This window comes from Dipodomys spectabilis, unplaced genomic scaffold (genome assembly GCF_019054845.1).
Source record: "Dipodomys spectabilis isolate Male_0828 unplaced genomic scaffold, ASM1905484v1 ptg000273l, whole genome shotgun sequence".
NCBI lineage: Eukaryota > Metazoa > Chordata > Mammalia > Rodentia > Heteromyidae > Dipodomys > Dipodomys spectabilis.
In genome coordinates, this window is record NW_024870950.1 from 5,025,614 (window position 1) to 5,053,189 (window position 27,576).

General features: G+C 43.2%; 1 protein-coding gene across 2 annotated transcripts in view; it reads right to left on the reverse strand.

The window, feature by feature from the left end:
* Positions 1–340: 340 nt before the first annotated feature.
* Positions 341–27,576, reverse strand: part of Hydin (HYDIN axonemal central pair apparatus protein) — a 236,973-nt gene continuing 209,737 nt past the window's right edge. For both annotated transcript variants that reach the window (XM_042700777.1, XM_042700776.1), the window contains exons 71-85: positions 25,537–25,702; positions 22,870–23,017; positions 22,106–22,313; positions 21,476–21,697; positions 19,212–19,381; positions 17,047–17,245; positions 16,183–16,341; positions 13,528–13,805; positions 11,443–11,662; positions 10,161–10,373; positions 8,579–8,742; positions 7,599–7,749; positions 6,420–6,650; positions 3,484–3,708; positions 341–826 (exon numbers count right to left, since the gene is read on the reverse strand). In XM_042700777.1, coding sequence (XP_042556711.1) covers positions 344–826; positions 3,484–3,708; positions 6,420–6,650; positions 7,599–7,749; positions 8,579–8,742; positions 10,161–10,373; positions 11,443–11,662; positions 13,528–13,805; positions 16,183–16,341; positions 17,047–17,245; positions 19,212–19,381; positions 21,476–21,697; positions 22,106–22,313; positions 22,870–23,017; positions 25,537–25,702 — 3,237 coding nt within the window. In that variant the 3' untranslated portion in view covers positions 341–343. The remainder of the gene's footprint in view (positions 827–3,483; positions 3,709–6,419; positions 6,651–7,598; positions 7,750–8,578; positions 8,743–10,160; positions 10,374–11,442; positions 11,663–13,527; positions 13,806–16,182; positions 16,342–17,046; positions 17,246–19,211; positions 19,382–21,475; positions 21,698–22,105; positions 22,314–22,869; positions 23,018–25,536; positions 25,703–27,576) is intronic.

Below are 27,576 nucleotides of genomic sequence, written 5' to 3' on the forward strand. Positions count from 1 at the left end.
CCAGTACTGGAGCTTGAACTCAGGACCTGGCATTGTCCATTAGCTTTTTCACTCAAGACTAGTTCTCTACCACTTGAACCATAGCTCCACTTGTTTTTTGGTGGTTAATTGAAGAGTCTCACAGACTGTTGTATCTTGTAGATCTGCTGTGTACAGCTGTTTTTGATATGCTGGTTTAATATGGGATATATTTCATATATGCAGTAGATAAACATATAATACAGAAAGAACTGTCACTGTAATTAAATGAGGACAAAACAGTTCCTTTAGAATACTATTTTATTCTCTCTTCAGTGGATGTGACTCTTAGCAGTGAGAAGTTTTTAGTAACCTCAGGGATCATCTAAGGGGTGATCCCCTTCAGGTAATAAACCCATTTAATTCCACTATCACCGCTTTCCCCCTGAGAACACATCACAATCAGTTTGGTGGTGATAGGGGTTTTGCTGCCTGAAGTGTTTCCCTCAAAGTAGACTGTGATGTTGTTGATCTTCTTGGGCCGCACAGAGTCTGAAGCACGGATGGCAAAGGCTGGATTCTCCACAATGAAGGAGAAATTCGCTGTATGCAGGAAGACGTTCTTGAAGGGGATCACTATGTTGTACCCAGCACGGATCACATAGGGGCCCTGAGGCTTGGGAGGCAGAGCTACTCCAAAGAGGGGGATGGTATACTCGCCACCTATAAGTGACGACAGGATCAGGAAGCCCTTGGTCTCACCCAGGTGGCTGGGTTCAAAGAAGACTTCCACGCTGACTTCAGTGCCGCCCTGGGATCCTGGGGCTGCACTAATGACTCTTTCCGTGTGGAAGTCTGGACTGTCTGTCTGAAAAGAGAGCAAATGAACTTTACTCACACAGGATTCTAAAGAGCATCCCAGCAGCTCAAGTCCATCCCAGTACTTTAGATCCTGGTCATGCAATAACTTATGATTTTATCAGTTGGGGAAGGTTATGAAGTTGAGTCATTATAACCTATACATCTGAGGCTCTTGCAGGGTAGGTATTATTCATTATTATCCCAACATTGTTCCCAAGAAGTGGAGGCAGAGATGTCAGCAATGTGCTTTGAGACACACACTAGATTCCTGTGGTTGGGCAGACATCAGGGCTGCTCTTTCACACCGGTTCTTCTTTCCCTTTTTGCACAGGGAGGATAGAACATTCTGGTTCCTCATGAATAAGGCAGAGCTAGTTCTACACAATAAGGCATTGCATTGCCTGTTCAAGTCCCATCAGGGCCTTTTTACCCCTCTGGTGCTCTGACAGGAAATGCTTGAGATGGTGGTTGTTCTTCACCTGGATTCCTAAATGGTTGTGAAGACCAGAGTCTTCACCAGCAAGAATTAGACTTTTGTTCTTTCCAGCTACCGAGCTCTGAGGCTTGTCACTACAATGTAGACTCTCTTAAATGATGTGACAGTCAAGAAGACTATCCCTCCTGACTATAGCCACAGCACCTCTGATTTTTGCTAGAAACATGGTCATCCAATTGAAAAGCTACTTTTCCTAATTCCCCTTTTTGATAGACATGGCCTGTGAAGTTTTGTTCAGTGAAATATCCAGCAAAGTGATGCGTCTAACCCCCTGATCTGTCTCCCTTGTAACTGCTAGAGACATAGATGGCATGGCAAGTCATCTCAACCCATGTGGGCCAAAACAGTTCTCTGCAGAGAGGATACCAGGACTGGAACCTGGGTGCCCGATGGCACAGGGCTGCCATTTCACCTCACACTGCTAGTATCTACATTGTTGCCTGTAGGCGGAAGGAATAACTTTCCATTTTGACTTTCCTACTGGTTTTTGCTTTAGTAGTTAAAGCTAAGTCCCAGTTGATATAATAGCAAATGTATTACTAATGTATATACTGTGGTTAAGTACTAAGAAAAAGAAAGCTTTATATACATATATGAAAGTCCTGTGGGGTTGGGAGTTGCTAGCTGTAGTTTGAATGTCCCCACCAAAATTCACATTGAAATTTAATCCTCATTGTGAGGGCTTGAGATGTAGAATCAGGGGGACCTATAAGAGGTCACTGGGTCATGAGGGCAGCCCTCCTGAATGGGTTAAATTCCTTCATGGATTAGTGGATTAGTGGATTAGTGGGCTACGGGTTTATCTTTGCCAGTTATCAAAACCAGTTTGGCGGGGCTGGGAAGGTGGCTCAGTGGTACAGTGCTTGTCATGCATGCATGAGGCCCTAAGTTCGATTCCTCATAAATAGAAAAAGCTGGAAGTGGTGCTGTGGCTCAAGTGGTAGAGCGTGAGCCATGAGCTGAAGAGCTGAGGGACAGTGCCCAAGCCCAGAGTTCAGGCCCCACAACTGATAAAAAAACAAACAAACAAAAAAACCCCAAAAACCAAAACAAAAAAACCAGGTTAGCTTTCTACCTCAGCTGTACACCTTCTGCCACATGATGGCCTGTACTTTCTGGGGGCTTTGAAGAGAATACTTACCAGCAGGAGGCCCCTGCCAGATACAGCCCCTCAACTTCAGACAACACAGCTTCTGAAACTGTGAGCTGAATAAACCTTTATTCTTGACAGATAGTGGTATAAACTTACAGCAATGGAAAATGGACTAAAACAGGGCTCTTACTTTCATTTGTAGCTTAGAAAGTTAATCCACTCATATGATAAGTGGTAAAACTAAAACTATAACTTATGACCACCATGTAATACTATCTTTCCCTGATCCCCTGAGTGTGATGTAGGAAGGAAGCAAAATTTCTACCCCAGCCCACTTGAGAAAGTAAAAGTCAGTAAGGAAGAATCCAGGCCTGGTATGGTTTGTTTTTAGTTGGAAATTTCTAGGCAAGAATCAGGCCTCCAAAGCAAGGTTCACTATGACAATGAAGCCACTATATTCTCTGTGTTTCATCTCTCTGCAACTTCATAGGTCATCTTCTTATTACTATTACTACTACTACTACTACTGTTGTTGTTGTTGTTGTTGTCAGTTGTGGGGTTTGAATTTAGGGCCTGGGTGCTATCCTTGAGTTCTTTTGCTCAGGGATGGAGTTCTACCACTTTGAGCCACAGTTCCACTTCTAGGTTTTGAGTGGTTAATTAGAAATAAGAATTTAAGCCAGGTGCTGGTGGCTCACCTCTGTAATCCTAGCTACTCAGGAGGTAAGATCTGAGGATCACAGTTCAAAGACAGCCTGGGCAGGAAAAGTCTGTGAGACTCTTATCCCCAATTAAGCACCAGAAAACCAGAAGTGGTGCTGTGGCTCAAGTGGTAGAGTGCTAACCTTGAGCTGAAGAGCTGAAGGACAGCACCCAGGCCCAGAGTTCAAGCCCCATGACTGACAAAACAAAACAAAACAAAAAACAAAGAAATAAGAATTTAACAGGCACTTTTCTGCCCAGGTTGGCTTTGAATTGTGATCCTCAGATCTCAGCAAAGGATTATAGGCATGAGTCACTGGTATCCAGATCTCTGTTTTGAATCCCTACTCTGGCAAGGGAAGGGCCTGCTTACCCTGCAGTAGTACTCTGTCTTCTGCCGTGTATAATTGGTGAACTTGGCAAAAACACTTTGGCTGCTTCCAAGAACAGTCTGGAAGTGGACAGGCTTCTCAGGAACTGCTGGCAAAGCCTTCATAACAAGCTCATACTGATAAGAACCCAAATCACTGTTGTGCAAAGTAAGTTTTCCATAGGTTTCTCCAGCTTTCAGAGGTTGGAATTCAAATGAGAATACTCCCTGGAAGAGAAGATGAGGCTCTGGTCATGTTGGAAGTCTGACCATCTCCTGCTCATCTAGTGACATACCCAAGGTCTCACAGCACGCTGGCGGCAGGCTTGGGGCATCATGTACAAGCATGCACATAGATCCCAAGCTAGTGGACCCTTGTCCGAGCCATTTCACTCTCACTTTCCTGCACCCTTTCTAGCATTCTCTAGTTCAAGTATTTCTGTGTCTGGAATCTCTTTGAATTAAAGAAACAGGTACTGGATTCTCTCTGAAAAAGCAAATTTATGGAGATAGTGGTTTTAGTAGAAAGAGTAAAGGCCAGAGCTAAGCTCAGAAAAGTTTATTCAAGGTAATCTTTTTCCTCCCTTCATCATTACCCATTACAAAACGAAACAAGGACTAGAGTGTGGCCTATTGTGGCAAACAGGGAAATTGAGTTAAATGCACCATTGGTAATGGATTGGTTAATTAACTGAAGCTGTGACTCAGTGGTAGCATGTTTGAACTCATAGTTCAAACCTCAGCCCTACTCCCCAAATGCTAGTCAAATCTAGTAAAATATGTGAATTCAATAATATATGAAGTAAAAGTTGCACTAACCATCCCCAATAATTCCTTCTTTTTTTGTTTTTGTTTTTTGTTTTGCCAGTCCTGGGGCTTGGACTCAGGGCCTGGGCACTGTCCCTAAACTTCTTTTGTTCAATGCTAGCATTCTACCCTTGAGCCACAGCACCACTTCCAGCTTCTTTCTATTTATGTGGCAGAGGAACCTAGGGCTTCATTCACGCTAGGCAAGCACTCTGCCACTGAGCCACATTCCCAGCCCAGGTTTCCTTCTTTGGTAGAATATTACATAGCTATAAAAAAGAGTGAAGTTGTAAAAAAAAGCTATAAAAAGAAGGAGTTATAAACACTGCAATGAAAGGTATGGATATTGTTAGTGGAAGAAATGAAGTTCTAAAAATGTATATGAAGTATAAGCTCCGTTTTTTGTCTTTTCTTTTTTGGTACTAGGGATCAAACCCAGGACTTGCTAGGTAAGCACTTGGCCACTAAGCTACATCTCAGCCCAATAAATTTTTGTGGAGAATTCTATCTATATAAATATAGAAAGGAGATTGCAAAGATACATTACCAAATTGTAATAGGTAGTTATATCCAAGTAGGGGAAATGGAATTATGGGAGTTTTGTCTTTCTATTTTGTATACTTCTGTAGGGCTGAAATTCTGTTTTACTAGTATATAACTAGTTTTTATTGCAGATATTGGAATAAAAATAAGAATCAGCGGGGCTGGGAAGTTGGCTAAGTGGTAGAGCGCTTGCCTTGCCTGAGACCCTGGGTTCGATTCCTCAGCACCACATAAGCAAAAAGAAAAAAGCCGGAAGTGATGCTGTGGCTCAAGTGGTTGAGCGCTAGCCTTGAGCTGAAGAGCTGAGGGACAGCGCCCAGGCCCAGAGTTCAGGCCCCACTACTGGACCCCCCCAAAAAAAGACATCAGCAATGTCATAGATGTTTAACAGAAAAGAATATGATATAAAATTTTAGATGAATTTTAAACACAATTACAACTTAGATGAGTGGAGAGATGGACAAATAAATATTAACTACAAGAAGATATAGAAAATCTATAGTCCTAAAACTATGAAAGAAATTTAACCAACAATCATGGACTGGGATGACAGGTGTGGAACGCCACTTCAGTTTCTGTTGAGATGGAACCTTTTAGACTTTTCTTCCCTGGGCTGGTCTGGAACCACAGTCCTCCTGACTTTAGCCTTCCATGTAACTAGAATGACAGATGGGAGCCATGGGCTCCTGGCCTTTACTTTCCTTATACTACATGTATCTAGGCTACTCTGTGTGTGTGTGTGTGTGTGTGTGTGTGTGTGTGTGTAAGATGCTGGGATGTGAATCCAGGATCCCATGTATGTCAGGCAAGTACTCTACCCCTAGCTATTCCCCTGATCCTACACTTCTTTTGTAATTAGAAAAATAAGAAAAACAAGCTAGGTGCTGGTGACTTAGGCCCTGTAATCCTAGTTATTCAGGAGGCTGAGATCTGAGGATTGTGGTTTGAAACCACCTTGGGCAGAAAAATCGCTTTGAGACTCTTATCTCCAGTTAACCAGTCAAAACCTGGATGTGGTGCTGTGGCTCAAGTGGTAGAGTAATAGCCTTGAGCACCAATAGGCTTAGGGACAGGTCCCAGGTCCTGAGTTCAAGCCCCACAACCGAGAAGAGAAAAGAAAAGAAAAACATTTTCAGCTTGAACATGACAAATAAACAATAGAGACAAGGACCAGTAAAGAAGCTCATTTTAGCTGGGTGAGGCTGAGATCTGAGGATAATGGTTCAAAGCCAGTCTGGGCAGGAGGGTTTGTGAGACTCTTATTTCCAATTAACCACCAGAAAACTGGAAGAGGTGCTATGATTCAAAGTGGTAGAGTTCTAGCCTTGAGCAAAACTGCTCAGGGACAGCACCCAGACCCTGAATTCAAGCCTATGACAAAAAAAAAAAAAAAGCAGGCCATGTCACCTGTGCAAACCCAAGCTAAGGGCTACTAGTTCGTGTGAGGAGTTTGACAGTAGAGGAAGGGAAGAGGAGAGCAACTGCCCACGCCTTCCTGCTCACTGCCAGGGCTGGCTTCTCCCCGGTGGATGTAGACCCTGAGGTCCAATGGCAGAAGTATCTGTCAGGGAACCCTGACCACCCCATACCTCAGAGTTGGCAGGGACGACAAACTGGGAGGGCAGGCTGATGTCAGGCACCCTGCAGTCCGTGGAGAAGGTCACTGAGTAGGGCAAGGGGTTCTCCATCTTAATGGAGGCTGATGTGCTCTGGCGGATGGGGCTGGCCATCTCAATGGTTTTGATGGTGCCTGAAGGGATGACTCTAAAACTCACCACGTAGAACAAGAACTCATTGGTTGTCTCATTCCGGAAGATCACCTGCATTCACAAGGAAAATGGGATGAATCAGGACAGAAGAAGAGTTGGTTAGGGGTCCCCTGCCTTTGCTCAGGGGCTCCTGTTTTCTCTTAGCCTTGCCAAAATAGGCCCAGGAAGAAAAGGTAGCCGGTTTGATCCCTCCTAGCCAGCCTTTCTCTTCAGGCATTCCAGCCCAGCTCCTTCCAGTTAAGAGATGATTAAGGAGCCTGGGTTGGCTTTAGAAGAGGCTGGAGCAGGTTGTTTCATTATACACACACTCTCAGTAGCGATGGCTGGCCAGAGTTGCAGAACCAGCAAGACTTCAAGAAATTCAAGTTGAGTCTGGTGCTTGTGGCTCATGCCTGCAATCCTAGCCATTTAGGAGGCTGAGATCTGAGGAGCATTGTTCAAAGCAAGCCCAAAGCCAGCCCAAGAGTCTGTGAGACTCTTATCTTCAATTAACTAGCAAAAATTCAGAAGTAGATATATGGCTCAAGTGGTGGAGGGCCAGCCTTAAGCAAAAACAAACAAGCAAACAAAAAAAAACCTCAAAACTGAGGGACAGTGCCATTAGCTTGGGTGATTCTATCGTCCATCTTCAGCTCCCTCCTCTTCCATGAACTACAAGTCCATACATGCTCCTTTTCTTCAGAGCCCTTGCCTATCTTAATATGGAATTATACATTCATAGTGCAGTAATTTGAGTAGTGTCCATTTTCCCCCATTGGGCTGTGTATTCCATGAGAACAGAGACTGACTGTTTTGGCCACTGCCATATTGACAGAACTTATTACAGAACATGACACGTGAGCTCAATAGATATTTGCTAAACAAATGAATGAGCTGGGGCAGATAGCTCATGGATGAAACATTCCAGTGACTGGGGAGACATCTGCTATTCCTTAACAATTAGCCACCTCAGGGCCAGACCTCCAGGCTTTCTGTGTGATGCATTTAATGTGGAGATACCTTTGCAGTGTACAGCCCTTCCTTGTGGGAAAAGAAGTTCAGTTTGTAGTCTTTCTTGGAGCCAGACAGCACATCAATGTAATCCAGGCCCTTCATGGTAATGCTTAGGTCGGGCTTCTCTGGTTTCACCATTTCCACAACGACCCGGAATCTTGGGGCAGCACGAGAGCACATAAAGAGAGGAGAGAGCCAAAGAAACTGTTTGTCCAAAGGGAAGAAGGAATGGCAGTGTGTTTACTCATGATTTTATGGGAAGTGTGTGCTTCTAGTCTACACTCTACCACTAACAGTAACAGTAGCTGCCATTCATTGTCCACTTATCCCAGTAAGTGCTGTGAATGTGCTACAGACAATCATTTTCATGTCCACAGGAGGTTCAGATCACTAACATCTGCATTTTACCAATGGGGAAATAGCCAAAGAAGGACGATAACATGGTCAGGTCACATGACTAGTGATTGGCAAAACTGGGATTCAAACTCAGTTCTGAGTCTCTACGCCCTTTACAAAACACAGGTGGCCTTCAGGAAGTTATGGCTTTTCTCCTAGTCTCAAGTTCTCTATGAAAGGAAAGGACCACGCTAGTGGGTCTGCAGCTTCTCTAGCCCCCAAATTCCATTCTATTCCTACAAAGAAGGAAGACCCAATCTTCTTTCTTTGGCCAGTAGTTTAGGTAATAAGTTAGAGCACTCATTAATAACAAAGATGATCATCATGATGTCAATAACAGCTAACACTTATTGGACATTTATTTTGTGCCAAGAATTTTTCTAGTGTTTTTTTTTTTTTTTTAAGAAGAAATAGACCTACACAGAAGGAGCTAGAAGTTCAGGAAATGCTTGGCACATCAAGAACATTGTTTCTTGATTTCTTGAGCACCTTCAATGTTATCTATGAGTACCAAGCAGGGAAGAACCAGGACGGATGGTGGGAGTTGTTCCTTTATCCCCCTAACTGGACCCTTTTTCCCACTCCCTCACCTCTGGGTCTTGTTCAGCCAGTTCGTGATCGGCAGAAGCTCTGTGTAGGGTGTCTTACACGGCACTTCTCGGGAGATGGTGGCTACAGCTTTGGGGAGTTCAGCAGTTCCATGCAAAGCATACAGCCAGCCCGTCCCATCTGGGAGGGGGAAGAAGAGGGTGCCCTGAGGAGAAGAAGAAAAGTGAGCAGAATTTATTAGGCATCCATCAGGTATGGTGGGGTTACAAGATTAATGGAGCTTCTTCAAGTAAGCATAACACTTTTGGATAGCAGCTCAGCAATAGATTCTAAAAGTTATAAAAGTATTTGTAAGGCTGGGTAGGGTGGTATACACTTGCAATCCCAGCATTTGAGAGGCTGAGACAGGAGGATTACAAGTTCAAGGCAAACCTGGTTAATAGCAAGATCCTGTCCCACTCCCAAAAAGTTCATAAATATTTGAACCAAGTAAACCCACTGAAGAAAAAAAAAATCTCTCCAGAGGCAAAGTTTTGGAGAACGCCTTATAATATTGGTGGAAATTTGGAGATAAATTAGCTAATAATAGCAGAATGTTAAAAATTATGGAATGCTCACTCAGTGAAATCTTAGGCTCTCATTACAATGGTTATCCCAAAAGCTATGCAGCTAAGCGGAAACTTGCTCATGATAGAATGTAAAGTGAAAAGAAACTGAATACAGGAGTGGTGTGCTGAGACCGCAGTGATGGATTGCTCTGGGTGAGGGTTGGGAGTAAAGAGAAGAATATTTCATTCATGTGGAAGATTGTAGCTGCTTTTCTTTTCTGATTTTTTTTAACAATTGCCATGGAATTTTTGCAATTACATGAACAGTTAACTGTTTGAAGCGTGGTGGAGGACTTCATTTTAGAACACAGCCTTAGCTAGGCTCTGGTGGCTCACACCTGTCATCCTAGCTACTCAGGAGGCTGAGATCTGAGGATCTCACTTCAAAGCCAGCCTGGGAAGGAAAAGTCTGTGAGACTCTTATCTCCAATAAACCACCAGAAAACTGGAAGTGGTGCTGTGGCTCAAGTGGTAGAATGCTAGCTAGTGAGCTGAAGACCTGAGGGACAGTGCCCAGAGTTCAAGCCCCATGACCGACAAAAGAAAAAAGAAAAAAATAACAACAGAGCCTTTGGCTTTCCCAAGAATCACCTATTACTACATGATACATAGGCAAGAAGGGAAGTCAATTATTAAATCAAATTAAATTAACTTATTTAGTGCCAATACTGGGGCTTGAACTCAGGGTCTTGCACTCTGACTCAGTCTTTTTCTACTCATGGATGATGCTTTACCACATGAGCCATACTGCTTGCTCTGGCTTGCTGGTTAATGTGAGAGTAGTTGAACGGCCCTGAATCATAATTCTCAGATCTCAGCCTCCTGAGTAGTTAGGATTATAGACATGAGTCACTAGTGCCCAACTGGAAAGCCAAATCTTGAGCATCTACACTATCTTCACTGTTCCATCATGACCTGGGTACCCTTTCTTCTCCTTCCTAACATTCTCTGAGTTCTGGGCTCACTGTGCCTTCCTTCTGCTATGCCAGGAATCCAGTGAGCGGCCTCAACCTACCTGGTGCTTGCGGTTCTCCACGTTCATGGTGCGGGGTCTATATGTGATCTCATAGGGCTTGTTTTGCTGATGGGCCTCCAGGGTGACAAACTCAGGCCCTTCCCAATGCTCGCCTTCAAAGATGGGGTGCAGATTCCAGGTCTGGTTGGTGCGGTTTGACAACATGATGGTCTGTGTGTGTTTGGAGCGGACTTGGCAGGTGAAATTCACCACCTAGAAGAAAGCTGGCCTGTTACCTTCCATGGTACTTCCCCTGACCTGTCTTCAGGGTCCAGATGCACAGCATGTATATGAGTGAAGACCGATTTTTTTTTGTTGTTGTTGGTTGTGGGGCCTGAACTCTGGGCCTGGGCTCTGTCCCTCCGCGCTTTAGCTCAAGGCTAGCACTCTACCACTTGAGTCACAGCACCACTTCTGGCTTTTTCTGCTTATGTAGTGCTGAGGAATTGAACCCTGGGCCTCATGAATGTGAGGCAAGCATTCTACCATTGAGCCACCTTCCCAGCCCCATGAAGACCAATTTTAACAGTGCTTCCCAGAGTGAGCTTATGTTGATAAGTTTCCTCTTTGTTCATTAATTCAGTCAACAAATATTAATTGGACAAACTGGCATTTCAATGAAAATATGTTGACAGCAAATTAATACTTGAAAATGTGTTCCACATTATCAATCATTAGGAAAATGTATATCCAAAACCTCAATGAGATATTACTACATATCCAGTGGAATGTCCAAAAATGTAAAAAAACCCAACTACATAAAGGGTTGACAAGGACATGGAACAAGTAGAACTGTCAGATGTTATTGGTGAGGTTGTAAAAGGACATAGTCACATTTAGAAAATACTTAGGAATTTTGCAAGTAGATATATCCTGTGGTCCAGCCATCCACATCAAACATTTGCACAAGAGAACTCAAAATGTATGCTCTTGTGGAGACTTGCTCATACATTTTCTGGTATATTGTATGATTCTGTCCATGTAAAGATCTTGAGATAACAAAATTATACAGGAAGATGGGTACCATTTTTGTTGTTAGGAAGACTAGTAGGTCTTACAACAGAATTTGATTTAGAAGTCATGCTAATGTAGACTTCCTTGAGAATGCAATGATTGAGTTGAGAATCGACGAAAGAACAAGAATTAGCTAAATAAAGAAGGGAATACAAAGTCCCTATGGTGGAAGGAGCCAGTCAGAAAGTCTGATGTGTGCTCTGATGAGCGCATTCTCTCACTGGACTACTTTCCACCACTGGTCCCTCACCGAGCAACATGTATTTACCTCTTTTATTGCAGGTGGTCCTACACAGACCCCAGATAGGGTGAGGTACAGAGGACTGCCTCCCTGGATGAAGCAGAGCAGGTTTTTACAGAGACTCTCCTTTCCCATCTCAGTGGGATGGTAGGTCACTTCGAAAGAAACCTCCATGCCTGCAGTGATGTAACCTTCATCTGGCTTGATGGAGAAATGAGGCTTACATTTTCTGATATCCCATTTAAACCTTTTCCAAGACAAAAGACAACAAGGAAGATAGCGGTTAAAATTTTTGTCTGGAAAGAAAGCCTTACTCTGAGCTGTTAGCTGCATAGTTTCCCTCCTCACTTACCCCCTAGGCCCTAAGGAGAAAGATATGCTAGACAGAGTGGAAGCAGTTGGAGACATAGGCCAAGGTCACTGGGTAAGGAGATTTGGCTCTCTCTCAGAGGTGAGACAGGGTAGAAAGTGTCTGTCTTCTTATTCAGGACTGTCACATTTGAGAAATGTGCAGAGACATGCACACAGGTGTTCACAGGATCACACAGCTAGTAAGGGGCTAGGATAAATTCCTGAGACTATGGCCTCAACCACTCCCTGCTCTGCCTCTCTGTTCAGATCCAGACAAGTGGTGACTCTCCCTTCATGTGAGAGAGACACTTATACTTAGTGGTACTGGAATCTGATGCCCAGACACGGGTCTGGGCACTTGGTGTGGGCAGGAGACAGAAGATGGAGGGTGCAGACCAGTCTCTTCAGTGCAGGCTTGCCACAGTGTTCCTCAGGGTCACATTCACCCCGAGTCTGTGTGATAAATACCCTCTTTGGGTGCACAATGTACAGATCTGCACTGCTGGGTCAATATTCATGAGGGAAGGGCCTGGGAAGATGAGCTGTTACAGATACAGCTGGATGCCTAGCCCATATTTTCTACTTCCTGGCTGTATGATCCTGGGCAAATCACCCAGCCTCTTCGAGCCTCCCTTCATCTATGTCATGGTGACACTGTAGTAACTACTCCAGAAGATCCGAGGCTAATTAATAGGGGATTGCATGTGAGAATGATCAGCATTGTGCTAGGTGCTAGTGCTCATGCCTGTAATCCTAGCTACTTAGGAGTCAGAGATGGATTGGATTGTGGTTCCAAGCCAGCCCAGGCTAAAAATATCATGAGACTCCCATTTCATTAGAAAAAGCTGGTCATGGTGGTACATTCCTGTGACTCCAGTTATGGTGGGGAGTGCAAATAGGAAGATTGTAGTTTAGGATGGCCCAGACAAAAAGCAATTCCCATTTCAAAAATAACCAGAGTACAAAATGTCAGAGGCATGGCTCAAGCAGAAGAGTGAAGCCTAAAACCCTTAGCTCAAACCTTAGTATCACTAAGAAAGAGGGTGGAGAGAGACACACAGAGAGAGACAGAGAGAGACATACACACAGAGAGAATACTCAGCATTGTACATATGGTAAATTCTTGCTACATGTGTGATTTTAGGAAAGGCTATTCAATTTTGGTTCCCTTACCTGTAAAACTAGCTCAGTGGTAGTACTGAATTCCCAGGGCTGTTGTTGGGAATGAGAGGGATGAGACCTGTGACAGGACTGTGGAAATGTCCTCTGTCATATTAGCTTCAGTAGTCACCTCAGCAATAGTCACTTTGGTCAGACCACTGCTGTTACATCTTGTCCCACCCACAGTAGACAAAGGGGTATACATAGAAGGGAGTTGATAGAAATAGGAAGTGTCAGGTATGTTATCTCACAAATAAAATCAAGCCAGGTGCTGGTAGCTTATACTTATAATCCTAGCTGCTCACCAGGCTGAGATCTGAGGATCACAATTTGAAGCCAGCCCATGCAAGAAAGTTCATGAGACTCCTATCTCCAATGAACTACCGAAAACTGGAAGTGGAGCTGTGGCTCAAAGTGGTAGAACACTAGCTTTGAGCACAAAAACTCAGGGGTAGTACCCAGGCCCTGAGTTCAAGTCCCACAATGGAAAAAAAAATCAAATCAAATCAGGAAACAAAAGCAGTGTTTGCACATGCAAAATGACAGCTGGCAATCCAGGGATAGAGATGTCAGCTTTGGGTGGGCCGCATGCTCTCCTACCTTGCGCCCACGTCACCAGTATTAAACATAAGGATGCGGCGTGTAGCTTGTGTCTGGTACACGACTGGTCCAAAGGGAAGATGTTCCTGGTCCAGGGAGATCTCCAAAGCCTGGCAGCAGCCGGTGAGAAGGAAGAGGGGGTACAGAATCCCCAAGAATTCCACAAATACCTCCTCAGAGAAGGGAGGCACACGCTTCTTGGGGGAAAAGGTGATTTCCACTTTGCAGATTTCTTTGGGCTTCAAGGTGATGTTTTGGAAAGGCACCAAGTTGATGACCTGGCCAAAACAAACAAACAAACTGGGCTCAGCAACTAAGGGCAGGGAAGCTCCGGGGGCTTTGAGTTCCTGAGGTCTAGCTGCTGGGGCTCTCAGTTGAAAGCATAACAAATCTCACATCTGTTTTAACCAGCTATGACATCTTTGGGAATGTACTTAAACCCTTTGTGACTTGCTCTCTGGTGAAGGTCAAGACCATGTATATAGAATATGGGGTACACGATAGGCATTTGATTCTCTTTTCCTGCTCCCTTTCAGCTTGTCTTAGGCATTTCATTCTTCTTTTCTTTCCTTCTGGTACAGGAAATGGTAGCAGGAAACAGGAATCTCTGGGCTCATGTGTTTCTCAAGAATCATCCCCTGGGATTGTCATAATGCAAATTCCAGGCTCCTCCTGCCCAGGTCCACTGAGTCAGTGTCCCTGAGATGGCATCCTATCTGCATTTTCAAAAGTTCTTCAGAGATTCTAAAGTTTGAGAACCAGTGCATAAATTTGCATTTCCCTTAGTCCTGGGAGAAAGTGAATTGAAATCTACCTTAAGAAAGTTTGTTCCTGGCAGGCACCACTGGCTCACGCCTGTAATCCTAGCTATTCAGGAGGCTTATCTCTGAGGATCACAGTTTGAAGCAGGAAGCTCCATGAGACTCTTATCTTCAATAAACTACTTGGAAAAAGCTGAAAATGGTGCTGTGGCTCAAGTGGTAGAGTGCTTGAGCACAGAGAGGCTCAGAGATAGCGCCTAGGCCCTGAGTTCAAGCCCCAGGACCAGCCCCCCCCCCCCCCCCCCCGCCAAAAAAAAAGAAAGAAAAAGAAAAAGAAAAAGTTTGTTCTGGTCAGAGCAGTGGACAGTCACCCACAAGGGGACTGCAGTGAGGGGTAGAGAATCTTCAGCAGAAAAATAACCCTAGGGATTTCTCACATGATGATGTTAGGAATGATTCTCAGGGTGACAGGTCCAAACAGGTCATTCAGATGGCTTTGGTCTAGCCACATAAGAAGCAGAATTTGTATGGGCAAACTCTTAGGGGCTCTAACCCACTGGGATCAAGGACTTTAAACTGGATTACTGAGGAGAAGGAAGCATATGGCTGGTGCAGTAGACAGTGTAGGCTGATGTACCCACTGGGTTTCTTGTCATGACTAGCTTTGTGGCCTCATTTTCTGCATCCTGAAATCCCTAAATGATCAATAGTACCACTTCCACATTGGTCCACATCTGGTTTCTCAGGAGCTCTGATACTTTGGAGTGCATATGCCTCTGCTCCCCATAGATACCCCTCCCCACTTATCTGCTGTTCATCTTAATGTGCAGTCCAGGCCTCTCTGCACTGTAGGGTCTTCCACAGCCCTTGAGCCCACCCTGCTCTGAGCAGTGTTGCTTCCAATTCACATCCTGCTTCTCTAGTTTCCATGTTGTCCTGGGACTGTTTATGAATCTGTGATCCTAAAAGACTACGAACTCCACCAGACAATGTTTGTGTCGTAGTTGCATTTAGATTTTCTGCATTGAGCATGTATTTATTGAGTAAATGTAAGAATGAAGTGAGTGAAGGAACATGAAAGCCCTCAGTCTGAATCACATGTTGTCCATTTCTGAAGGGCCAACCAAATACTGATAACAGCAAGCAGGATAGTAGCCTAGCCTGGAAGCTGGAAACTTCTGTATCCAAGGACCTTGCAGGATGTGGAATTAGCAATGAGAACGGTAATAAGCATCATGCTCATTGATGAGAGTGTAGAGTGGGATGGCCTTTCTGGGGGCAGATTGGCGATGCTTATGCATACACACTTTCCTTTTTTTTTTTTTGTCAGCCTTGGGGCTTGAACTCAGGATCTGGGCTCTCTTTCCCTGAGCTTTTTTTGGTCACAGCTAGCACTCTACCACAGCTCAACTTCTGGTTTTCTGGAGATGAGTCTCATGGACTTTCCTGCCTGGGATGACTTTGAACTGTGATCTTCAGATCTCAGCCTCCTAAGTAGTTAGGAGGCGTGAGCCACTGGTGCCCAGCTCACACTCTCCTTTTCATCCTGTTTCCCTTTTTGTTAAGCAGTGTCATTGATGTGTGTAGAAACTTAGCTACACAGATATTGTAAGGTTGTTTGTAATGTGAAAAATTAGAAATTAGACAAATTTCTGCTTTTGAATTAGCAAACTTTGAGGATTGATCCATGTGTACAGTGAAGGTGTAAACTAACAAATGACATGGATAGGGTAAATGATCTGAGATAGTATACACAAACCTCTTAGAATAGTCTAGTACATTCTAGGTACACAATGGCATGTGAGCTGTTAAGTGTTGCCAGCCTGGTCATTTTTATTGTTAGGAAGCATGAAGAAGACCTTGGGACCTCACCTAGCCCCACCTGAGAACTGACCTTGGGTTCCTGAAGTTCTGGAGTAGAGAACAGGGCTGATTGGTTAAATGTGATTTGGGCCAGGCTGTTGTTCATGATGGTAATAGTTTTCTTTACAACTTGTCCTGGCAGGACAGCTCCTAACTTCACAATCTTATTGGCTGGATCTATGACCAAAACCTGTGGGTCAAGAAACAGAGTTAGGAAGAAGGGCTTGTTAGTTAATAAGAAAAATAAATAGGATGCATTTTTCCAGTGAGGCAAGAGTAATTCCTTCCTTTCAGTGACTTAACTTTATAAATTTTCCCTTTCCTTCCCTTCCCCCCTCCTTCCCTCCCTCCCTCCCTCCCTTCCTTCCTTCTTTCCTTCTTCCTCTCCCTACCTTCTCCCCTCCTCTCTCTACCTTGTCCCCTCCTCTCTCTACCTTCTCTTCTCCTCTCTTCCTTTTTTCTTTTCATTCATATGCCATACTGTGGCTTGAACTTAAGGTCTGAGTTTTTTGCTCAAGGCTACTACTTTACCATTTCACCACAACTCCACCTCTAGCTTTTGGTGTTAATTGGAGATAAGAGTATCATAGGCATTCCTGCCCAGGATGGCTTTGAACTATGATCCCCTCAGATCTCCGCTTCCTGAGTAGCAAGGATTATAAGCATGAGTCACGGGTGCTTAGCAAAATTCTCTCCTTTTTGTGATTAGGGATACAATCTCAGTGGGACTGATTGACCTCCAATGGTACAATTCCAGGAGCAGAGACATGAAAGAGGAGGAAAGGTATGCTCAGGTGGGCAAAAGAGGCTAGGAAAGGGCAGAAGAAAGGAGTCAGTCAAGCCCTAGTGCCTTTCCCCCCTTCCCCCCCCCCCCCACCGCCTCTCTTTCTCTTACTTTCATTTCTGCACCTTTCCCTTTGATCTCAACTATTTGTTGAGAAAGTCCATTGATTTCAAAGGGGATGAGTTCTCGGTAGTTGATATTTTCTCTGGGATAAAAGATGATTGGAACCTCCAGTGTCATTCCTGGTTTTATCACATCCACATGGAAGTCTACCTCCAGGTAGTTGGTGTTGGTGTATAAACAGTCTATGCTGGGGAAAAATCAATGGGAAGGGATGTAATCTGAGAAGGTTGACCTAGAGGGACTGATAGGTCCTCTATGATTCTCTACAGACTGGGGACCAACAAATTCCCTGTGCTATTGTCCTAGAATCAGGAAAATCCTCCTCCTCCTCCTCATCATCATCATCCTCATCTCATCACAATAACAGCCGCAGAAGCTAGCAATGAATGAGCATTTTCTATGTCCTAGAGACTGTTCTAAGTACTTGACCTTGGTTCTACATTTCTAATTTAATCCTTCTCATAATCCAATACAGAAGAAACTGTTACAATTCCCCATTTTAGGCAAGCAGATAGAGTGTTTAAAAATTTTTCCCAGGGCTGGGAAGGTGGCTCAGTGGTAGAGTGCTTGCCTCACATGCATGAGGCCCTGAGTTTGATTCCTTAGCACCACATAAGCAGAAAAAAAGAGCTAGAAGTGGTGCTGAGGCTCAAGTGGTAGAGCACTAGCCTTTAGCTGAAGATCTGAGGACAGTGCCTAGGCCCAGAGTTCAGGCCCCATGACCGACAAAAAAATAAAATAAATAAATCACAGAAAAAGCCAGAAGTGGTCCAGTGGCTCAAGTGGTAGAGTGCAAAGGAGCTCAGGGAATGGGACAGCACACAAACCCAGAGTTCAGGCCTTAGGACCAGCAAAAAAAAAATTCCCCAAGGTCATACAATATAGGAAGAGCTGAACCTTGACCTTAGATTTGTGCTATTCACAAATTAAATTTTAATTAATTTAAAATTAGATTAAGATCAAATAAAAATTCAGTTACTTGAAATGTTCTAGGTACATTGCCTAGTTAATATCTAGCTATGGGCCACCAAAACAATTAATCTTGTCAGCTTGATTGAGCTGAGAGATAATTAGGAGATCAGTAAAGTACAGAAATGGCTGTGTTTGTAAGGGCATTCTGACCTAATCAATAGTTTAATCAAATGGATTAAACATTTGAATAGACTATTGTGAGATGGTGAAACTATGGAGGTAGAGCCTGGTTGAAGAAAGTAGGTCACTAGGGGTGTGTGCTTGGGGGATATATCTTGTCCTTGCCCCTTCTTGCTACTGTGTCACCTGGTTCTCGTCTGCCATGATGTGAGCTGCTCTGACATGCTCTATCTACCATGACGGACTGAAACTTCTGAAACCATAAGCAACATAAATCTGTGTATGCAAATGCAGCTGTTATATTTAATGCACCTTGTGTAAAAATTGAACTATACAACTTGAGGGTAGGGATGAGAGGGGAAAAATGGAGGAGAATGATGGATGGAGTGACATTAATCAAGATGCAGTGTACTCATAACCTGACTTTGGAACTATAACCTCTTTGTACAACTACTTTATAATAAAATAAAATAAAACCGTTGCTTCTGTTATGTTTTTTTGTTCTAGCAATGATAAAACTAGCACAAGCACCACATTAGACAGATAATTTTTTTTTATCATTATAGAAAGTTCTCTATAGTTCTGATATAAAGACTGAGTTGCTCTGCCAGATTTCTGGGCCCAATGATAGTCTATGTCATTTGGTCTGGAACATTCTACAAGGATGGTATAGAGATGCTGAATTTGAATCAGAACTTAGTACAGAGATGCTATTTACTGTAGAGAAATGTACTTTTTTAATGCTCCAAACATAACTGTAGAGAAACTCAATTTTTAAACTCTCCAAACAGTATCTCCAACATATGTATTGCATGAGAAAAATGAATGGAAGCTATAAGAAGTCCCCTTTTGACATCCTCCATTTGACATTGTCTTCTGCATTTTAGGAAGAGAACTGTTAACAAGTAGCTGCTCATGGATATCCAAGTGTTAGTGGTGGGACTAGGAACCCAAAATTCATGCCCATTGATGTCTGATTCCTTCCAACCTCACCTATACAGAGTCTGAGGGAACCACAAGGAGCTATAGAATCATATGAATGCTCTGGAAAGTCTTCTTACCTCATGGCTGTTTCTTCCTTGTTGGTGATGACCAGCATCTGTATGTATGGGGGCATCCCAGCTTGGTAGATAAAGCATGTTCCAAAGTTATAGCTGGTAAAGGAGAAATGGACCGCTGGACTCACAGCACAGCCTATGATGCTGCATGTGAATGTTGGGCCATGGTTGATCTGTGGGGAAGAAGTATATGATTAGCAGAGTAGGAGGAGAAGGTACTTGCATCCAGGGGGGATAGAGGGAAATGACTGGTATTTAAAAGAACTCAGGCTCCATCTCCAGAGATTCAAATTCAGCAGGTTAGGGTTTATGAAAAGCTCTGAGTACAACCCAGATTTTTTTTAAAGCAATTGTCCCACAAGGAAAAGCTAGACATATCAAGTAAATGCCTTGGGAACAAAAGCTCTCTGAATCATCTGGGTGCTATAATCCTAACACTCAGGAGGGTGAGGCCAGAGGATCTGAAGTTTGAGGCCAGCCTGGGTTATATAACAACCTAACTCAAAAAAAAAAAAAAAAAAAAAAAGAAAAAGAAAACCTAAGAGTTAGGGATGTGGTACAATGGTAGGGCACTTACTTACCATGTACAAGGCCACAGATTTGAGAAGTTTTTTTTAAGTGCTCAGTCAGGTCAAATAAAGGAAATGCCTATGAGTGGCTTTGCTGTGAAGGGAGGTTTCTTTGAACTTCTAGATACGGCAGATAACTTACAGTGAGCTTTTAGGAAGTTCCAAACTGTTCTTCTACCTCTATAAGCCTTTTTATTACAGACCTGTTGAAGTTTTCAAAACAACTGCAGAGCTGGGGAAAATGATCTGGCATAGGACAAATTAAACCATCATGAAGATCACTTTTCTTAGTGATATTTAGTCATTTTTCTTGAATAAATACTCCAACAACTGTTGCAGGTTAATGGTTGATTTGCATAGTTCTGAAAACATTGATCTTGCCAATTTATTTTTTTAATTTAATTTTTTTTTGGTCAGTCATGGGGCTTGAACACAGGACCTAGGTGCTTAGGGCCTGAGCTCTTTTGCTCAAGGCTAGCACCACTTCCGGCTTTTGAGTAGTTAATTGGAGATAAGAGTCTCATGGGTCAAGCTTCAAAGCCAACTGGGCAGAAAAGTCTGTGAGACTCTTATCTCCAATTGTATCTCCATAAAAAGCCAAAAGGAGCTGTGGTTTAAGTGGTAGAACACTAGCCTTGAGCATAAAAGCTCAGGGACAGGGCTGGGAAGGTGGCGCAGTGGAAGAGTGCTTGCTGTGCATACATGAGGTCCTGGGTTCAATTCCTCAGCATCACATAAGCAGAAATAGCCAAGAAGTGGTACTGTGGATCAAGTGGTAGAGTGCTAGCCTTGAGCTGGAGAGCTGAGGGACAGCACCCAGGCCCAGAGTTCAGCCCCACAACCAAAAAAAAAAAAAAAAAAAAAGCCCAGGGACAGTGCTCAGGCTGAGCTCAAATCCCAGGACTGGCAAAATAATATTCATCATTGTCATCATCTTTGGGACTCAATCTAAAACTGAACATTTCTTGATTGTTTAGGGTAAAAAATCCAGTTTAAAAAGTGACAAAATTATTATATTATTCCTGAGAATATGCTGTATTTGGCTAAACAATAAATGGTGTGTGAATCCCCAAGACAGCTTTCACCAGAGGCCGTGGCACAGGTGGCCTTAACCTGCTCTCTTCTGTTCATACTTGTATATCCACCATTCGTGGTTTTATTTCTCCTAACAGATGTATTAAAGTAGAACCATAGATTTAAAAAAAGTCTCACAGGGACTTTTCTGCCTGGGCTGGCTTCAAACCGTGATCCTCAATCTCAGCCTTGTGAGAAGCTAGGATTACAAGTGTGAGCCACCAGACCCAGACCCACAGATATATTTTTTTTAACCTGTGTTGTCATTGCTTTGGAAGAGTAGTTTTTCAGAGACCCCTCTCTGCCATTCCTTCTGACCTCATCCATCTTGAACTTTTCTTCAGTAACTTATCTTGGTAAATATTGCACATATGCTCTCCTGTCTGTCTCATTTATTCTAGCATCTGGAGAATGGATGGTATCTCAGTGCAATTGGCACTTACTCACTAGGTACCTCAACCATGGAGGAGTTGTTTTGAGCTAGAGATTGTGGGCTGTCTCCAAGACAACTGTCCAGCAGGAGCTCTGAACAGGTGGAGAAGACAGAACACACAGAAGAATTAGCCTGTCAGCATAGCATGCTGTGAGTTCTTTAACCATTTGGACAATGTGAATTGCTCTTACCTTAATTTTGAGTTCCAGGCCCTTCAAGACACATTTCTGAAATGGCTGGAAGCATAGTACAGCATGCTCACTCTGCCCTATGTCCACAGAACCATCAGTGGGTGAAAATTCCAAGTACTGTAACAGGCTTTTAGGCCCAGAAAGTTCTGCCTGGAAACTAAAGCTGAACTTTCCTGTGTTGATAAGGCTGAATTCACATTGGCTACACTCATTTAATTCCACCTGGAAGATAGAGAGAACAGAACAGTGAATGTAAACCATAGTTTCCTTCTCTGGAGGAAAAGTATCCTTTGGGTGGATGGATGACTTGGTGAGTTGGGCATTAAGCTTAATGTTGTCAGATATTCTGCAAGAGCTACTCAGTGTTGAGTGTGCTTATATCTCAAGTGTAAGTTGATAATTGAATTCTTTCTTGTATGTTTAATATAAGTATTCTTGCCTCTTCCCATGATTTCTACCCACTGAAAAATAAAGTAAGAGAGTCACTCACACTATAACTTTGTGCATTGTAGAGATGGGGCTGTTGGTCTCTGGCATTTGAGACAAAGATTCACCTCATATTTGCTTGATCACCTTCCCTAGTAAAAAATGGAATTGGAGAGAGGCAGCAAGGCCCTCTCACACCTTTACCTCATAGAAATTGGCGATATTGGTCTGGTTGGGTGTCAAGATAGTGATGGTGCCATTCCTGTCCTTGAACCTGACTTCTGCATTCATAGTATAGCCCTCAGCCTTGACATTTAATGTCAGAGGGTGGGCTTTCTTTTTCACATTGCAGATCAAATTGAAGTTCACCTCTCCTTCTTGCGTTGGTGTGAAGAAAATATCAATTGGGAACCTGGTTGTGAACAAGACAGCAGATTAGCTAACTAAGATGACTAGTTAAAATCCGATTAAAAAAAATGAGTCCTTTGAATTGGCAAATATGTCATGAACAAAAATGACTAAAAATGAAGTGGTGCTGTGTAGAACACCGGTCTTGAAGGAAAAAGCAAAGGGACAGCACGCAGGCCCTGTGTTCAAGACCTAGTACTTCCACACATGTTCATACATGAAGATAGTGACAAAAGTACTCTAAATTATAATGAAGTATAAAGATAGTTTTCCAGGGAAAGCTAGATATTGCTCTGTGGATTCACATATCAAGAAGACAGGAAAAGACTACAAAATAATACAAAAAAATATTGAGGACAAGGCCTTAAAATTCTCAACATTCCATAATTCATCAAGAAAACCCTGTGGAGTAAGTAGGTCGAAGGTATTATTGTTCATATCTAAATCTTAGTTGGAAGGGATTTTATAAATGGGACATTCTAAGCAATTCTCCTGGGTAGCAGGCTTTGGGCCCCTGCCACGCTGAGGACACTCATCCAGAGCCCTTAAGTTTTCTTTACCTGGACAGTGGTGCAATCCAGCCTTCCATGGGACATACAACCAGACTGTTGCTGAACCCTTCAGAATACCGAGAGTTGTCGAGGAAGGCAAAGCTGAACCCTTGCTCCTCCTTGTTGATCATCTGCACAGACTCCCTGGCTTCTCTGCCTGTGGAGGAAATAACCACCCTAAGTGGAGGCCTCTTGTTTGCTTGCTGAAGTATCTCAGCAAGCAAAGTATCTACTCCACAGGCAAGTGGAAGCCTTTGTGGAAACCTCTAGTTCTGTTCCTTCCTCGTCTCAACTCCCCAGCCTACTCTTCTTTCTCTTGGCTTTTTATGTGACTTTCCTCCCTTGGGAGACTCCATGTCTTCCCTCTTGAACTTCATTTCATCAATTGTCTGCTCCTGCTGGGTGGCTCTTCTGCCCTGGTCACAGCTTTCCTGAGATTCTGATGACTCTGTTTTCTTCCCTTGTTCCTTCAGACCCAGGGTTGTAATGCCTTCCTGGTTCTGTAAATGAAGGCTTCACCCTCTCTGTCTGGCACCCTAACTCTCCCCATCTCTACAAATCACCGCTGTTTGATCTAAGAGCCTTGCATCTGCTAGGCAAGCCCTCTATTCCTGAGTCATGCCTGTAGCACCCCTCCTCCTCTTTTTTCGTACTTGTTTTTGAGATAGGGTCTCACTTCTTGCCTGGGACTGTGCCAGAACCATAATCCTATTTTTCACTTCCTACGGTTGCTAGAATGACAGGCATAGCCTTTGAGATGGAATCTCATGGGCTTTTCTGCCCTGGCTTGCCTGTCTCTATCTCTCAAGTGGCCAGGATTACAGCCATGAGCCACTGCTGCCTGGCTTTGAATTTTTTTGAATTAGACTTTCAGTATGCCAGGAGTTTCCTGCCCACACATCTCCTGCTAATACATGTCCTGTCATTATTTTCTTTTTCCACTGGCTATTATGCCTCTATTTACTCACATAAAATTTACGATCTTTTTATCCAATATTCTCCCCTCCTCAATCTTTAATTGGGGTTACACTTGTCAGATTTAGCAAATAAAGTCTGTAATATATAACTGTGCTCCAAATATTGCATGGGTCATGTGCACACTAACACACTGTTTATTATTATCTGACACTAGTATTTTGCTGTAAATCCTTCTAACTCTAAACTGTTATTGTAATTGGAAAGTGGCTTAATTTCCCCAGGTTTATGCTTTATTTTAATGCATTCTCAGCTCCCTAATAAGCACCTGGGACACATCAGGGGCTTAATAAGGGTGGTAGAGAAATCTGACCGGAGTGGTACAAATACTCCACAATGTGGGGGTAAAGGAGGCACATGAAGACAGATGGAGCTGTTTTGAGACTGCAAATACACATTCAGTGTAAGCCCTCAGCCATTATTCTCATGCTATATTGCTCATTTATTTGCTCAAAATCTTAACAAATGACACTCCACCTATTTATATGTATCAGTACAAGAAATGTTAGGATATACTACGCATATAATACATACCCAATTTAATGATTTCCTTTGGTGGAAACAAAGAGTGAGAAGATGAGGGGGAGAGATTGAGAGATTATAGAGAGGTAACACTAGGGAATGTCAACTATTATTTATTACTATTATAGTTTATTAATGTGTGGCTTTAAAAGATATTTGATGAAGCTGGGAGGTGGTGGCTCATGCCTATAATCCTAGGTGCTTGGGAGATTGAGAGCTGAAGGATTTTAGTATAAAACTGGTCCTAGCTGAGCTAGGCGCTGGTGGCTCATGCCTGTAATCCTAGTTACTCAGGAGGCTGAGATCTGAGGATCTTGGTTCAAAGCCAGCCTGGGCAGGAAAGTCCATGAGACTCTTATCTCCAATTAACCACCAGAAAACTGGAAGTGGTGCTGTGGTTCAAGTGGTAGAGTGTTAGCCTTGAGCTGAAGAGCTGGCCCCTAGGCCCAGAGTTTAAAACCCACAACCAACCAAAAAAAAAAAAAAAGAAAAAAAAAAGAAAAAGAAAAAAAAGATAAAAACATAAAACAAGTCCCAGCAAAATCAGTTGATCCTCATTTCAACAGAAAAAAGTTGGGTATGGTTGTGCATATCTATCATTACAGCTAAAGTAGGAAATATAAAGAGAAAGATCACAGTCCTGGTTGGCCTGAGGAAAAGGTTAGACTTTATTTCAGACTTAAAAGGGCTAGAGATATAGCTCAAGAAGTAGAATGTCTGCCTAGCAACTAGGAAGCCCCGAGTTTAAACACTAGTGGCTCTTTCTTTCTCTCTCACACACATACACACACATGATATATGATCGAAATTAGATTGAAAAACAGCTGGGTGTTGGTGGCTCATGACTGTAATCCCAGCTATTCAGAAGGCTGAGATCTGAGGATCGAGGTTCAGAGCCAGCCCAGACAGGAAAGTCCATGAGATGCTTATCTCCAATTAACTACCAGAAAACCAGAAGAGGTGCTGTGGCTCAAATGGTAGAGTGCTAGCCTTGAGCAAAAGAGCTCAGAGATAGTGCCAAGGCCCCGAGTTCAAGCCCCATGCCCAACACAAAAAAAGAAAAAAGTGCAAAATGCTTTCTGCTTTTTAACATGTTTCTAGAAAGCACTAGAAGTGCTCTGGAGCTCTTGATGATCTCAGCTGATACCAACTAAATACAAACTAACAGGACAGCCTTACCAATGAGGAGAGAACTGAAGTTGAGGTGTGACTTGTCCAGAGAGATGAGAGGATCAGTAGTTTTGCCCACTAACAGGAAGGGTACTGAGATGTTGTGTTCAGGAATCAAGAAAGTCCACAGAGCTTCCGTGATGTCCAGGTGAGAAGGCGTGAACTGGAACACAATCTAAGAAAACAATTTGGTAAAGGATGATGAGAAGCACTTTTGTTTTCTTACTGGAGTCATGAGAATTGGCCTTCCCAGGTTATTGCTACCTTTCTACAGTCTCTGTAAGAACATGTAGGCATGTCTATAGCAGCAGCCTTGCCATGCTTTTTCTGCTCACATGTCCTTCAAGAGCCTAGCCCATCCTTAGCCTCGGATCTAAGCTGTCATACTTTCTCATGTCTTTGGTTAGAACTGGTTGTATCTTAGCAAGGAGTTGGAATTAATCACCAAATAACAATCTACATATTCGTTAACAGCCTGGCACACAGCCCAACTCAACCTGATTAACAGGGGAACCAAATAATCCTCTCAGAAGTGGCTGACTGAATGGAGAATGGGATGAAAGATGCCAGGAGGGAGAGCTTGGCCATGGAATGCTATAATCCATTTGCTAAGTGAAGTTACAAAATCATTGAAACAGAAATGAACAAGTGGGAAAGAAACTGCTTGATAGAGAGTAGAGTAGATAGCTAAAGAGAAATAGAAAGACTTGGAAGGAAAGTTAAATCTCTACAGCTGCCCCAGGTCCTTTTTTCTTCTGAATTAACTTGAGTGAGTGTCTGAGTTGATCAGTCTAGACTCAATGGAGGGCCAGAGGAATGTGGTCAGCAAGCAATAATGCAGGTGAACATACTCTGTCCATGCCAATACCAGTATGATGCATGGGATGTGGTCTAAGGATGTGTCACATCAGTAACACTACTGCCACCCAAAGACCAGCATGATCTCAGATGATTCTATAACTTATCTCTTCAGGAATTTGGTGGCATCTTTGGTACATTTCTGAGATGTAGTGGGACAGGGGGTCATATCTAGGCAGGACCATGCTTCTGGTGGTCCCAGCTCCTGGATCCTGCCATGCTTAACTAGATTGGCTGCATAGAGACAATATGCAGAGGTCAAAAGCAAGTGGAAAGTATATATAAATGTTTCGTTTGGTTTGGGAAGGGTTAAAAAACATGGATCTCACCACCAGCACATAGCAGGAAGATTAGCATAGAAATGTGGACTTTAGGTTTCTCCAGAAAAGTTTGGGAGAATAGCATCTGCCAGAGAAAAGCTGGATCATCTGGACCTGATGCCTGACATTCCCTATTGTCCTAATTCATTCATTTGGGTGACTTTTCTGAAGGCCTCCGAGTGCACAATTTTTGTTTCACGGATATGTTTCTATCTCTAAGAGTTTCTGCAAAACTTCTCGGGTATAGAACCCACAGACTTGTTTTAGTGAGCGGGTTCATAGGTAAAGCTGACTCCCTCCCTGGTGTCACTGTGGAAACATTAAGGACTAAGTCACAGGACTTGATTCTACTTTCATGTTTTACTCTTTGACCTAAGGAAAAAAAAATTAGTGTCCTCTCACTGTTATCCACCCCTTGAACAAATACAACTCTTAGTTTCTTGAGTTCCCAGATATCTGTGCCTAGTTCCCCTATGCTGCTTGAATATTAACTTTAAAATAGACATAATGGATTTTGATATTATTCACACTCAGCATTTTCTTTCCTTCTCAATGGTGTGTGTGTGTGTGTGTGTGTGTGTGCACGTGTGCGTGCACAAGTGCTCTGGTAACACGCGCGCGCTGGTACTGGGTTTGAACTCAGGATCTGATATTCTTACTCTGCTTTCTTGCTCATGACTGGCATTCTATTACTTGAGCTACAACTCTAGTTTAACTCTAGTACAACTCTACAACTCTGGTTAATTTTTTTTGTCTTTTCTTTTTTGGTACTGGGGATCGAACCCAGGACGTTGCACTTGCTAGGCAAGTGCTTTGCCACTGATCTACATTCCAGCCCTACTCTGGTTCATTGTAGATAGAGTTTCATGGA